General features: G+C 37.1%; 1 protein-coding gene across 4 annotated transcripts in view; it reads right to left on the reverse strand.

Moving 5' to 3' along the window:
* Positions 1-14,992, reverse strand: part of galnt13 (polypeptide N-acetylgalactosaminyltransferase 13) — a 40,511-nt gene that overhangs the window by 3,539 nt on the left and 21,980 nt on the right. For 2 of the 4 annotated variants that reach the window (XM_028024390.1, XM_028024391.1), the window contains 5 exons: positions 14,189-14,369; positions 11,763-11,902; positions 8,997-9,095; positions 8,064-8,198; positions 5,545-5,771 (listed from right to left, as the gene is read on the reverse strand). In XM_028024390.1, coding sequence (XP_027880191.1) covers positions 5,586-5,771; positions 8,064-8,198; positions 8,997-9,095; positions 11,763-11,902; positions 14,189-14,369 — 741 coding nt within the window. In that variant the 3' untranslated portion in view covers positions 5,545-5,585. Of the gene's footprint in view, positions 1-5,544; positions 5,772-7,921; positions 8,199-8,996; positions 9,096-11,762; positions 11,903-14,188; positions 14,370-14,992 lie in introns of those variants that run through there. The other 2 variants (XM_028024393.1, XM_028024394.1) reach the window with 2 other exon arrangements.

The following is a 14,992-nucleotide window of genomic DNA, read 5'->3' on the forward strand; positions in this document are numbered from 1 at the left end:
GGAATAGTCCACTGGATTTTATTAAAGAGTATCAAAGTAAAATTAATTGTAAAAAACCCACACTTTTAAGATTTGTAGTATTTTTAAAGTAAATACACATAATTTTCCATCCACTGTGTAATTATGTACTACTTTGTAGACAACTATCACATAAAATCCCAATGTAAATAATATAAACACACTGAAGTTTATAGATGCAACATGATAAATGTGTGAATAGGTTCAAGGGTGTATTGCCTTTACAATATCTAGTATTTAAAATCATTGGATTGGAGTTAATACATTTTGGTATATTTATTTAACAATAATACAGCCAAACACGAACATATAAAAGCAAGACCTTGTTCCAAAAAATACAAATAGGCAATGCCTGTGTATTTTGATAACATTGACCTCAAAACAAAAAGGAGAATACAGAGGCCAAATCATACATCATAGCCCAGCCGTGGCATCGTCTACAAAATAAATTGGCCTTGACACAAGTTGTTTCAGGATCTGTCAGATTGAGATCAGTTGACAATGACTGATTAACAGGACTGCTTCATGAAAGACGTCTCTGGAAAATTAATGACGTCTGAATTCCATTAAGTAGCTTCTGGATTCGTGCATGCCGGCTCCTTGTCACAGCTGTGATTTTACTGAGACACAAGAATAGAACAGGGCCTTCCTTCATCAGTGTAATTATTGTGTTTCTCTCCTGCTGTTTGTCCCCCTCTCACCTGTCAGCCCCTGTCTCTCTGCTGCTCTGTCAAGTTAGCTGGAGAAGCCAGGCGACAGAACGAATGGAAAAATAAAAAAGGCCCCACCTGTTGTGAAGAGACAAACCCAACCACCGCATCGATGTGTACCAAAGGAGAAAACTATCTACCGTGACGGCAGCAGAGGCAACTCCCCCAACACCAAGAACAGCAGGAGAGCTCTCAGTGGTTCTAAATTAACCATTCATGTTCATGCGCTCATATGGAAAATGTGTTCACAACTTTACTTCTTTCTAGGGTTGCCTTTCTTGCCCTATAATTACACACACATGATAAAAGGACCGCGTTTGTTTTAAAACACTTTTTCAGAGTAAAATTTCTTACAAACCAATGAGTAGCTTTGTCCTGTCGTTGGAAATCTTTGGAAAGTCAACTCCAGTTTCTCTTTAAGACCTATAATGAGCTACAGGAATTACATTTAAAATAATTTCAAGCCAGTTCCTGCTTTGGAACAGAGGTGTGAGACAGTAGTTTCAGGGTTTTACTATTACTTTAGAACACATTTTTAGTTTCACATTAGAAATCAGAGGTCTCAAATAATAATTTCTGAAGAATGTAAATCTTTCTTTAACTTTGGGCTTTTCAAAAGGCTGCCCACATTCGGTCCAAAACCGATCGAGGCAGAAAAGGATTAAACAGACTCACTTTGCTGTAATCTGTTCATCCATCCTGTTATCTGATGAAAGCCTTACTCTCTCTGACACATCTTGCTATGTTGCAGAAAGTTTTACTTAAATGTTTCCTTGGCTTTATTTTTTCAATACAACTTTGAAACAAAGCAGCTTTACTTGTAGTAAAGTCTAGACTAAAGAGTGTTGTTTTCAATGTGACCCAGTAGATCTCAGAGCGAGTTCACTGGTGTATAAAAGATTGGACCTTTGAGTTTACAGCCAGTCAGTCATGTGTCAAAGCTCATTAAGCTGAAAATATTTGATCACCTGCAGATTTCTCGGCACATCACTTTCAGTGACTCAAATCGAGCAATTTCATACCAGCAAGGTGCCGCAGAATGAGTTTCGAGAAAGATCACAATTTAGATTTAGGTTTTAGATTTCAACCTCTATATGTCAACCAACAAGCATCATTTAGCAATTAAAACCTACATTCACTGGAAAACCTCCAGTGAATGTAGGTTTTGTTTATCATAGAGGAAATACACAAAGAGGTTTCCATTAAGCTGCCAAGGATCTATCTCACCTGATCCATCAATCTCCACTGGGCTGCTCATATTGTTTCAACTAACAACTATTCTAACAAAAATATGTTCTTATTAATTTACAGCGTTTTTATTTTATACGTTATATGATGTCACTCCAAGATCTGTACTGAATTTTAAATGAATCACGGTTGAAGATTTCTGGGATTACAATCTGGTGTTCTAATACTATAACTTCTAACTTTTGTTTATTGTTTTTGTTTTCTTTTTTTTAATGCATAAATGTCAGACACAGTCACTTATAACTGAAATGTAAAAGTTAAAAAATTAATTCTATGTTATATGTTACTTTTGTGTTTTGAAATGTTTTAAAAAATCTGTAAATGTTAAGGAGCATATTAAAAAATATATAACTTTTTTTTAATTGCATCTTAATTGTGCTAAAAAAAATTACTTTCTCAGAATTGTACAATATTTATGTCGGTTTTTAAAGAAAAAGTTTGGTGCATCTCCAGTTAATTGCTAGAGATGCACCAGCATCTAATTGGTTTGTAATAAAGGTTTGCAAAACCTATATTACAAAGGCACACAGTTCTGTATTGTAATATAATTTATGGGTATCTTTCAAAGTAAGACTGCAATAGCAAAGCGGATATAACACCAGGTTTTACAGTAAGCACAGCACTATCTTGGGAGTCATTCTTTACGAATATGAGGTAAAATACATGTGAAGAACTATAATATTCAGTCTGTGATTGCCACAGTGTTTTTTATCCTACATTGGAGGCACACTGTAATTGTTCATTAAAACAAGGTTGTGCTTTGGCCGTTGACGGAGGATCTCCAGACTAATGAGCTCGCAGAGACGCTCTGGTCATGTTTGATCTTAAGCTATAAAAACACAAGGACCAGTATTTCTCTGCCCAGATATGAAGATGTGCACACACACACACGTATCCTTCCTGAAGTACACGTTGCAGACTGCCCAACAAGGCTCATTTGTTCAAACAGAGTGAGAACAAAGAGCAGGTGGCACACGATCCCTCGCACCTGCCAAAAAGACTGGAGAAAAGAACAAAGAGGTGGCTTTATTTAGAAAAAGGGGGAAAAAATTATAAAAAGAAGAATGATATAATCCTGACATTAAAAAAACAGTTTTTTCTGTATCATTTGTAAATGATGAGCAGTAATATCAATAAAAAGACTGTTAGGCTATCAAAACGACACAATATTTCAACTTAAGTCTGGCTCATGAAGCACCATCCAGTTGCTGTCGCGTGTGTAGCCTCACCTGGCAAAATGAATCCATGCTATTATTAGATCTGGATATAAAAGTGAGTTCTTAAAAAAAAAGTAGATTCTCAATATAAAGGGTGTCAAACTTAAAGTTTAAAACATATTTCTTTAGCTACCAATTTGTGTTGACAGAGTAGGCTAATATAGACATCATCCTGACGCAAAAACTGTTCACTCTGTACATTAATTTTAAAGTCATAGTTTGGTTTCAACGTCTCTAATTTAGAGACATGTAGAAGATAGATTGATTATACAACAACAAACCCCCATGAAAAAGCCCAGAGTTTTAACAAGACCATGTGTGTTACCTTAGTATATTTTCATGCACAGAACAACTTATTATCATTTGGCTGTTTACATTTACTACTTCAACTATGTAAGAGTTTTACATTTGCTATGCATTCTTTATTGACTATTTAACCCTATTGTCATCCTTGGAACCTTCAAGAAGTCACAGCATAGCATAAACATTTTACTTATTATTTTTTGCGCAATCCACAATAACACAAAGCTATCTAACTAGAACAACAAGAGCCAATTCATGATTCATTAGCACTGGCCATGGAGAGAATCCCTGCAGCTGGTAGGGCTTGTTGTTAGTGAACTCCAATAGCGTAAAGAAATGTTCTAAAATGTTTTGCAAGCATTTTGTTGCAAAATAACTGGAATCTCACTTAGCTCTGGAACCTCACAAAGCTTGACTACAATGTCTATAAGTTGGTAACATTCCTCATAATTTAATGCTGGACCATAACTTATTCGTTATATTACAATCATTATTGATCAGGGCATCTCTTTGCTGGAGGAAGACTCATCAGGCTGACTCAGTTCTTATTGAGAGACATATTTTTCTTTTCGTTTAAAAATTCTAAGTTATGATAGCAAGAGACATCAAGAGAGGAATGTTACAACGGAGGGCAGGGAAAATGTACCTTAAATGAAATTAGCAGAACTGCGGAAGTCCAGTTCTTTGCTCATAATTATTTCATGCCAGCTTTAGGGCACAGAAAACTCCCATCCTAACCTCTCAGCAAATGAAGCAGGGCCTCCGGAGCAAGTTACAGACCGTTTGCGCAGCTGAGACCAGCTAATTAAATGAAGACTGCTTCGAACCATCCTTTCTGTCACCAGGCAGCACACTACACTTGCATCGAGGCATAAGAGTCACCATTTTGACTGTGGAGATCTACAAGGCTGACTTATTTTCTTTTTCCTTTTTTCTTTTCAGGCGCTTTCCTTTTATTTCAAGGCAGAGTGAAGCAATAGTTTCGTTTGCTTTAATGATGACTGGGTCTTGCATCCGTGCTTCCTTCTTCTTAGGGCAATGTCAGAAGGAACTCAGAGCGCGACCAGCAAATCAGGCCATCTAACAGCACGTCACTTTGCTGCCATGACTCCGACACACACCACAAGTTCTGGGAGCTCCTAGCTCAATTTATGGAGCCGGGACACAAAAACGGTGGCATTCTACATGCTCTTTAGCTGTTTGAGAGTCACCAGGGTTTGGGACTCTGAAGTGCAAACTTGAGATTAGTCTGCAGAACAGAATAGGCTATAGAGAAAATGACAGGCGCAAAGGCGGGAAAATAACAACCCTGAAATGAAAAGAAAAGCAGAGCAAAAGAACATCTCTTACAGAGCTATGTAAATAAGTAGGCAGAGTGGTGAAAAGCCCTGATGATTGGGATTCAGTGCTTTAACAATCTGAACATGGCACACAGTGTGCACAGCTGCTTCAGACCAATAAGAGAGCCATCTGAATGTCCAGAGCCATGAAAAGGTAGCTCCACAATGAAGGATCACTTCAAAGAACTTGTAAACAATAGCTGACCCATTTCAATCATGTGTGCTGGTAGATAATCAGCTAAAAATAAACACGTCCTCCTCCGTTTCAAACATCACTCACCAGGCGTGGGCAGACCAGGACACAGCCAGTGAATATTCACATCAAAATAAAACATTCATGTTGGAAAATAAATGTCAAATGAGATCTAATTTAGCATGAAGTCTAGCTAAAGGTCCTGCAGATAAGATCTTATACACTGAAGCATCTTGAAGGGACATCTGTCATTGCTTAATGTTCTTCTGCCCTGTCTTCATGGATTCCCTCAAAAAGGTCACCAGTAAAAGCTTTTTAATGCTTCATAGAACAATCTGCATCCACATTCTAAGACCTGAAAGAAGCACAACATGCTCTGATTCCATCTGCTCTTCTTGCAAAAAGCAAAAAAAATATCTAAAGTGACAATCTGCTCTGGAGGCAACTACCAACTAAACAATCTAACCGATCTAAACTACATTGCTAAACTAGATCGCAACAGCTAACGTGCTCACCTCATGCCCCCAAAACACTGCCCCAAAGAGCAGATGTTAGTTTAGAGAATATAATCGGTGGGACTGAAGTAAAGGTGTCTAGCGACCTCCAGGCGGGTGTAGTTGTGGAGGATCCACGCCTGTAAAGGGCTGTTGTTACAGTACTCCACAGTGGGGCCGTAGGTGCCGTCCTCCAGACGGCTGATGGTCAGGCATGACTGGGTGATGATGTGGAGGAAGGTGTGTTTCTGCACGGATCCAGGAAGGAAGAGGAACAGATGGTCGTAAAGGCAAGTAAGACAATTATTTATATTCTCTAACTGGGGTGTCAGTTTTTTGCAGCAAAAACAAACAAAGCTAAAGAGAATCATAACTGGAACAAATTGTCTGACCCAAACTTTGACACTTCATACCTTTTTAATAGTCCCAGTTGAGGAAAAACATGTTTGTTTACTACAGTCTCAGGCTTCAGGTGTATTTAAAGGCATTAAGTTATATGTAAATTTTTTACAAAATTTTATAAGCAAATGTGGCCACACTAATCTTTAGCTTTCTCTACTTTTTTCAGCTTTAAGTCAGAATTATGTCTTGGCTGCTCCAATGATATTTATGAATTAATATTACTTCCACTTAGAAGAAACATAGTGGTAAATTGAGAAGATAACTTTCAACTTATATCTACTAGGAATAATTTGGATTTATCTGAAAGGCACACATGTTTACCTATTGTGAACTTTTATTTTAGTATAAAACTTTGTGAAACCATGATGACATTGTGAAATCATGATATTTTTGCAAAAAGTGATCATACTATTATAAATCTCATATCAGTTTATGCCCAAAAAGTAGACAGGGTCTCCGATGAATATATTTTATATAGGCTGCTTATATTTAAACACTGAATATGATGTGCATTTAAGATAATCTAGTTCGCACATAATGTAAATGTCATTCATGAAATCTTAACAGAATTTTAAAATATTAGGGCACATCTTAAAAAAATTATGACAACAGCTTACTTTTGACAATGCATAACAGCATTTAAAATTAAAAGAGGTTTCAATTAACAACAGAAATATGAAAACTTAAATGTGTTAAAGTGAAACTGATGACCAGCTGAATTTTTCCACAATTCTCTAGTGACCCAGGATTCAGACGTTGTCAGTCACACCTGTGCTAAAAATAAACTTGACCGCAATAGTCGTGAAAACCCAACACTGTTTACCGGTCTGGTCTGCTTCATTCATTATTTATTCACATTGTTTTTCAACTTTCCAAAAGTGCCCTGAGAACAAAAGCATAATTAAAGAATTTCCCCTGGGGTTTGCTCTGTGCTTGATGGGAACAGCCTGTGGGCTTCTTCGCCTCGCCATATCGAAACATCAGCAATGTGACAACTCAATCACTCACAGATTACACTGCAGGACTTTCCATGCATCTCTCCAGAGATTTAAAAATTCATAAATAGTTAAAACACAAACACTTTTCCAGTTCCATAAGCCCTAATGTATTTTGACCAGTCAGGCAATGAAGTCTTAAGAAGGCTTAGGGAAGGCTATTTGTACTTCTCCCAGGAGCATAAAATGCCGTGCTGTGTCTTGTACGTAACATCTGCTTTTTCATTTGGATGAATATTAAAGTTACAGCTTGCACAAACAGGAGTGTAAGGTAAAATGAAACCTTGGTGTTTAATATTCAGAATAAACCAATGTCATTAATCTTACTTTGGTTTTCTATTTTGCTCTATAGAGCAGAAGATCAATATATTATGATATATGTGTGAATTTGTTTTGTATAAATTCAATGTTTTGCATAAATTTTGTAAATGTGCCTTATGACAAAACAAAAATGCACACAGAAGTAAGTACTTACAAAGCATTGTTTATATATTAATTATAATTTTTGATTACTAAGAGGTTCTCTTGGCTTCTTAAAAACGATATTTGCTACAAAAATTTATTTGCATAAATTTGTCTTCTTTTATCTGTAATCACTGAAATTATAAAAATATCACATTAAAAGGAAATTAATAATAGCTGTAAAATTCTGACATTTTCCACCCCCTTTTCTTCAAGCTAAGAAAACATGCTCAAATTTCACATAGATTATACATATTCACATATTCTAACCTAAGAACCACAGATTCTTCAAACTCGCTAGAGGATACCACTGCACTCAGAGCACAGGACATAAGCTAGAGGGAGATTAAGGCAGGAGAACTTTGACAGCTTACCTCAAAATCATACTCCCACTTGCCAACATACTATATGAAATGAGAGAAGATGAGAGGAGACACAGCTGCTGGATGGAAATAGCAACTCAACATTGAGCTGCTTAAAAAAATAAAAACCTACAAAAAACACACAACACCATCTAGTGGCAGAGAAGAGGCATCACATTTTCCAATTTTCTGCCATGTAAATTTTATTTGAGTAAACCACTGCCTTCGATTTGACGACATAATCATCAGAGGGCAAAACGGACCACATCCCACTGCCTCGATTTGGACTCTGGTTCCTGCAGGAAACACATTATCCTACCTCGGCGTCGTACTCAAACATCTGGTTGCCCTTCATGTGGTGACACTTGAGCATCTTGACGGGCCCGTTGAGCCTGGAGACATCCAAACAGAGGTCATCCGTCCGTATTTCTTTATCCGCTGTGTAGGAAAAGACCTGGGGAATGCAACACAAAGATTAATGAAAACACAATGAATCCATTCCAAAGGTGTAGAATACCTGAAGAACGTCTGGGACTTTCTACAGGGACAAACATTTATTCTAAATTTTCACTCTTTTAAGCTGCATGTTTGAGAATAAGCATTCAATGAAGATAATAATTTAAGATCTTTAAGGATAAACTAAACACTGGATTCTTATCGCAGATCAAATCATAAAGAAAAAACAAAAAAGCAAAAGGTTAAAATGGTTCTTCTGAATGGACAAGATCCCAGATATAATGGCTGATTAATTACCAAATGGATTACAGAGTTGATGTTTTGGAGTTTTCATCACCAAGACTTGATCTCAGTGGGACAAAAAAATTCAAAGCAGAACTGAGAAGGTCTGTGTGAGCAAGTTGGCCTGCAAACCTGGCTCAGTTGCACCAGTTCTCTCAGCAAGATTGGGACAACATTTTAGCAAACTATCATGAAAAAGTTGTGGAAAAATACTTAATAGTTTAAAAGGCAGTAATCCTATATAACTACAAATAGTTTTTCAATAGCTCATTCTTTTTTAGAACTGTGCTGCTTTGTGGACAGTTGGGGATCCTGTAGGTGATCAAAGGCATGTTTACTGCTCATTCAAAAAAGCACTTATAATTTAAACATGAAAAGCTGATAAAAATATGAAACTTTATACAAGTTATCAATGGGGTCAAATATTAAAAGGTGGCCTTTTTTCTGTATAATCTATACATTTTAGAAAGACATGCCTTAACACTAGAAGAGAGAAAATAGTTTGTTCCCTCACCTGGTTTCCACCCATGCCATGACAGTTGAAAAAGCCAACTTTCTCGTTCTCCTTTCTTCCCATGTTGTCCACACACTGGTTGGTCTCCACATTTCTGATCTGAAGGCCGGTACAGACCAATAATTTTACTTTTCAAAGCATGCACTTTTCAAAACACAATACAGAAATTCATTTCGTCTTGTACAGCAAATGGTTAGTTGTGTATTTCTAAGCAGCTAAAGTTAGATCACATAAAAGTCATAGATCTGAATATATTTTCCTCTTAGAAAACCCAAGATAGATTCATGATGGTGACAGAAACCACTGCAGTTAATTTTAACTGGCATCTATCAATGGCTTTTATCAAACAGGAAAGTTATCCAGCTTGCTGTTTTTCATGTTTTTACCAACCCATCCTATAAGAGAGGACCATGTGACAAAATATGAAAATTTGTTTTTTACAGAAATACAATAATTGTGAGTTTATCACCATGCCCTTATGTTGAAACATATCTGTAAAAGAAATATAAATAGTATACTGATACATTTAGCCAAAATCAAAAATGTGGCTCTAAAGGTGAATCTGCCTCCTTGCAAGTTCATATCCTTACTTCATATCCATTCACTGTAATTTTCCCCTTCCTACTTCCACTGCATACATTTAAGGAAATCATTATTTTTACACATGTGCATAAACATTGCTTATCACTTTATGCTCATAGTCAAGTATTTTGATGAATTACAGAGAAAAAGTAATAGATAAAGTTTGTTAAGATCTTTTAGTGGAGACAATTACAAATGTAATCATATCAATTCAAGTTTTCTATGCAGCTTTGAGAAGTCTGGAAAAGTATGAAATTTTATTGGAAGAAATAAAACCGGATATAAATGTGTACATTTACATGGATGTTTTCATTATCTAAGATAAAATAAATTTTACATCTAGATGACATAATTTCTTAAGATTTCATCACATCACAACTTTAGATAATTTTCTAACCCACTGATCACAATTGTATTTGAATTACTGACCATTTTCCAAGGACCATCTGACTCAAAATTATTAGTACTCCTGGCAGAAACCTGTAGTTTTTTCATGACGCATGTTACATCCTTCTTTTATTTTCAGTCAGTGCAATTAAATGGCAAAGTATTTCAATTTATCTGGTATCCAGTTTTTTAAATTATTTAAATCTGACCTCAACTATAAGAAAGCCAGTCCACACATTTCACTATGTATACATGTAACATGTATACAAAATTTGAAAAAATTATGAAAGGTCTTTCTTCTAAACATGAGCTTGAGTCCAACTTCAACCCATAAGAAGTAACTATAACAACTCACATATTGACAAATATTGGGCCAAGTGACTTCCATTTACTGCAGGATTTTCTTAAAATCCTACATTCATTGTGATGAAGATGAACTGACTATATTCTAAGCTTAATATGCACAACTAAAACACCACAATTAAGAAATATAAAACCCAACAATTACAGCTTTTACAGAAAGGCTGACAGTGTGTTATGGTAATTGGGACTCAGTCAGAAGAAGTCTGGCTCGGGGGGGTGGGGGGGGTGACAGAGAAAGATTCAGCACTTTTACAACAGGATGACAGAGCAGCACTGATGAAAATCCTCCCATCCCCAGCTGTTGGAGGATTTCAAGTTCTTTTCACCATAGGTTCTTATACTGACACTACTTTTTAAATAGCTAGAGGGAGACATGGCTCATGTCAGTTCTGCCTCTACCCAGAGCTGCGCTGGAGTAGGCATGCATAAAAAACCAAATCCAGTTAGTTAAAAAAAATACTTTCATCTTGAGTTAGCAGGAGTTTGAACTTGTATTATCTTGCTAATGCGATGGTCACATTCTTACTGCAGATCAAACACTTACTCCTAGAGCCTGCTATCTTTACAAGAAAATAAATAAAACATTTTTACTCACCAAGTAGAGATCAGATAAATTGATACATAAGCCTTTCCCCACTCCCTCTGTACACAGAATAACTGTGTGAATGTCTCAGATCAATATCGGCTGTGTGGGCATCCAAGCAGGACTTTGTTATAAGTATTCAATACAACAGACTGAGTATGGCTGCTTCTATCTTATTTTCTCCAGCCTTTCTCAGGTCCATATAGCTTTGCATTTATCTCTCTGTAATATTGTTTTTCTGAAAACACAGACATGCATGGTATGGTCCCAATCAATCATAAAACAACCTAAATTTCAATTCAAAATGTGAAACTCATGTTTTATATATAATTTTTATTACGCAAGAGTGAGTAGTTCTAGAAAATTGTATTACGTAAAACCACTAAAAAATGATTTATAAGGAACGCAGAAATCTTATTTTATGACCTGCAGAGGACCGCTGACTTGAAATTTGTCCAGCAGAAAGTCAACTGACACCCTGCGAAGAAAGGCAAGCCGCAAAAGGTCACTGCTAAAGAAGATGGCTGAGTAATGTAACTTTGTATACTAATGGAAAGCTTAGAGGAAGGAAAAGGTGTGACAGGACAAAGTGCTCAAGCAACAGAGAAGTCTTGAGAGGAGTGTAAAGAAAAGCCCAATCAAAAAGTTAATTTCTGTCAGTAATTAAAATGTGAAACTAATACACTGATTTCTGTTTTGATGATTATGGCTTACAGCTAACAAAAAACAAAAATATTTTTTCTTTAGAAAAATTACACTTTCAAAAGATATTCTTACATCTTGAGAAGCACCTGTACCGGACAAACGGTAGGACAAAAAATAAATAATAATATGTACAAGAGCGCTCATACTTCACCAAGTGAGAAGTATCTTCTTGGGATCTGGGAGTCAGGGTAGATGTTCTCTAGATACCAGGAAAATGGTTTACACTTCAAGGTCTCTCGGAGAGCTTTGCGGGAGGAGACGTCTCCGTAGTCCACCCGCATCACACCTGCAGGAGTCAACGGAGGAGTTAATCACATTTATCAGAGAGTGTCATCAGGCTGATTTCATATTTTCCCATTGTGAAACAACTGTTCTGTTTTCTTGCAACACCATAAAGAAACACCAGAGGGCCCTTTCTCACCAACATGCCACAGTTCTGTATAAAAAATTGTGCCACGATGTTAATCAGGGAGGGATTTTCTCTTAAGTTATACATAATTAACCTGGCCTCTTGAGTCCATTTTGCACATACCAAACAGCAGCACTGTTTAGGTTAATGCTGCTCTTAGAAACAAACATCATGCTGCCAAATAAAAACAGCCTGATGTATCAGCACTGTTGAAACCGAAAAGAAGGGACGGATTAGACAGCAACTGGGCACAGACACAAGCTCATCAAGCAGATGGTTTGTCTTGGAGTGCCTCTTGAGGAGTCATAGCTCGTGTGCAGATAGATGCAGGGTGGTAATTTATTATGAAAGAGCTTGATTGCAATGAGGAGAAAATAGCACAATTTACAAAAACCAGCCAAAATGTGTGACCAACAACAGTGCGCTGCAAAAACTACTGGTAGTCAAACAGTAACTAAACAAAAGGACATACACCTTCAAATGCCAACACATGCTTACCATTTAACATAGAAGAAATATCTACAGCATTTAACAAAAGTATTCATACCCCTAGAAGTTGTGTCACATTACAACCACAAGCCAAAATATTTTATTTATAAGGCATGGAAGCTGCGAAGAGGCCCACGGCACCTCTGGAGGGGCTGCAGATATCCACAGCTCAGGTGAGAGGATCTGTTGATAGGGTAGCTGTTATGCTACACACATTTGGCCTTGGGAGAAGAGTGGCAAGAAGTAAAGCCACAGTTAAAAAGAAGTCCTACAAAGTTAACTTAAAATTTGCAAAAGGACAAATACAAACATGTAAATGTAGATTCTGCGATCAGATGAGACCCCAAAATGGAATAGAGTGGAATGGTTTAGACTAAAGCACATTTTTGTGTTAGAACAGCCCAGTCAATACCCAGACCTAAATCTAGTTCAAAATCTGAGGCAAGACTTGAAATTTTGATCACTGTTCTAATTTCAATTGGTTGCACTAGTTTCATTTATTGATGTCAGAATAAAGGGAGTCAAATACAAATGCACACCAGATTTTCATTTTTTGAAAACGTTGAAAAACATGTCTCTTTTTCCTTCTACTTAGTCACATAGTATATGAGTTGGTTTACCACATAAAATCCAATTGCAGTGTGTGCAACACAGCGAAAGCCAAATGTCTGCGGGTTGTGACTACTTTTGCAAAGGACTGTAGGAGGCAGATAATATTTTGGAGAACCAGAAGCGTCTTTGATCCTAAAACACTCTGCTAAGAAGGAAAAAAGGAGGCAATTACACTTTTATTAGGAAGGCTATAGGGCTCTCCAAAAATGAGGCAACACGGCGTGCTCCTCTGTGCCAATAAGCGAGTGCTGGCAGCAGCAGCACAGCTCAGATCATCCTCAATAATGTCCAGGAGGAACAGAGAGGCATTGCTGGGCCACAGCGCACAGCAAAAGCCATCCATCACAATGCTGGCTCTGTCTGCACACCTGCCCGTGGAGAGTCCTGCCTGACCGAGCCGCAGAGAAGGTCACAATTTGTGGAGGAAGATCCACAGATTAAGGATGATCCCTTATAGGTTGGCAAGCCATCTAGAACACTTAGCCAGAGATTTCCGGAAAAGTGATTTCTGCTAAAGGGTAATCACATTACTGAGTCAACAGATGGAGGGGTACTCATCTCTCAAGCTGCACAGCCCTGTTGCTCTAGTTTTTCCATATGCGCCGAAGCCCTATTGGAGAAAGGACCAGTTTTGACAAATTTCTGAACTTGAGTTCACGAGAGCGCTTAAAGTGTGTCTGAAGGCAAAAATGAATTAGCCTCCTTTGAAGATGACACAGCAGCCTCACATTCCAGCATATGAGCAGAGAGAGAAATGTGAATTATTAAATGGATGAAAAGAAAAGGACTCTGTAAGAGAATAAAATAATAAAATAGACCAGACACATCCTTTCAGAGCAATTTGCTAAATGTAATATCAACAAGCCCAGAATGGATCGGTAATGAGGACGGTCCGTATCTGCTTTTAAAGAGGAATGTACGCTGAATAAAATATTAAGCAAATCCCTGACTCCTCTGTAAATTCCTAAAACCTTAACAGTGTACGTCATTTTTAAACTGTCTGAGACGTACTCTTCTATTATAAAAGTGGGGGAAAAAACATGTAGTCGCAAAGATCTATACCTGGTGAGATGATATAAAAGAAGTCTTTGAATTCGTCCATCCAGACTTCAGCCAGCCGCCGGTTGTTCTTGTTGATAACTTGGCCTGTTCCTCCAGGAAAGCTGTATGGAGTGGCTTTGCGGAAAACATGCCCCACATGTGAGCATGTTATAATTTCCAAGGATCCACCACACTGCCAGATCTGGGAAGACAGGGATTTATATAAATGAAAAAATGAGTTTGTAGAAACAGTACTCTCTGCACTGAAGTAATTTATTAAATAAGCAAAAATTAAATGCATCGATTAAGGCAGCAGCAAGATTTCACAATGAAAATTTTAGGAATATCCAACTTTTAAGTACATTTATTAAGGGACGAAAAATGAAAAGATAACGATGATTATTGTTCTTGCTACATCACTGGTGTCCCAACAATTCCTGTAAACGAAATGGAACTGGAGGTGAGTTACGTCCATTTGTAGATCATCATTCTCAAAGTAATTCAAAGTGGTCCACAAGAAAATAAAGAAAATTCAGTAAAAATAAAAAACAGAAAATACTGTGTAAATTTAGCATCAAATTCAAAGAAAGAAACACTAAAATCTGTAATTTAAACAAATGAGAAAGATACAGAAACAATGTTTTCACTTCTGACTTAAACAGTATATTTGTCAGGATCTGTGTTTTTCTGTGTGTTTAGAGTTTTTCTGTGTCCCTGAGTCTTTGTGTTGTCCTGTCTTCCCCTTGATTGTTTCCCAGGTGTGTCTCGTTTCTGTGATTACCTTCCCGTGTATTTAATGTCACCTGTGTCTCAGCGTCTCAGTCG

The sequence above is a fragment of the Xiphophorus couchianus genome, chromosome 7, assembly GCF_001444195.1.
Source record: "Xiphophorus couchianus chromosome 7, X_couchianus-1.0, whole genome shotgun sequence".
In the NCBI taxonomy this organism is placed as follows: Eukaryota; Metazoa; Chordata; class Actinopteri; order Cyprinodontiformes; family Poeciliidae; genus Xiphophorus; species Xiphophorus couchianus.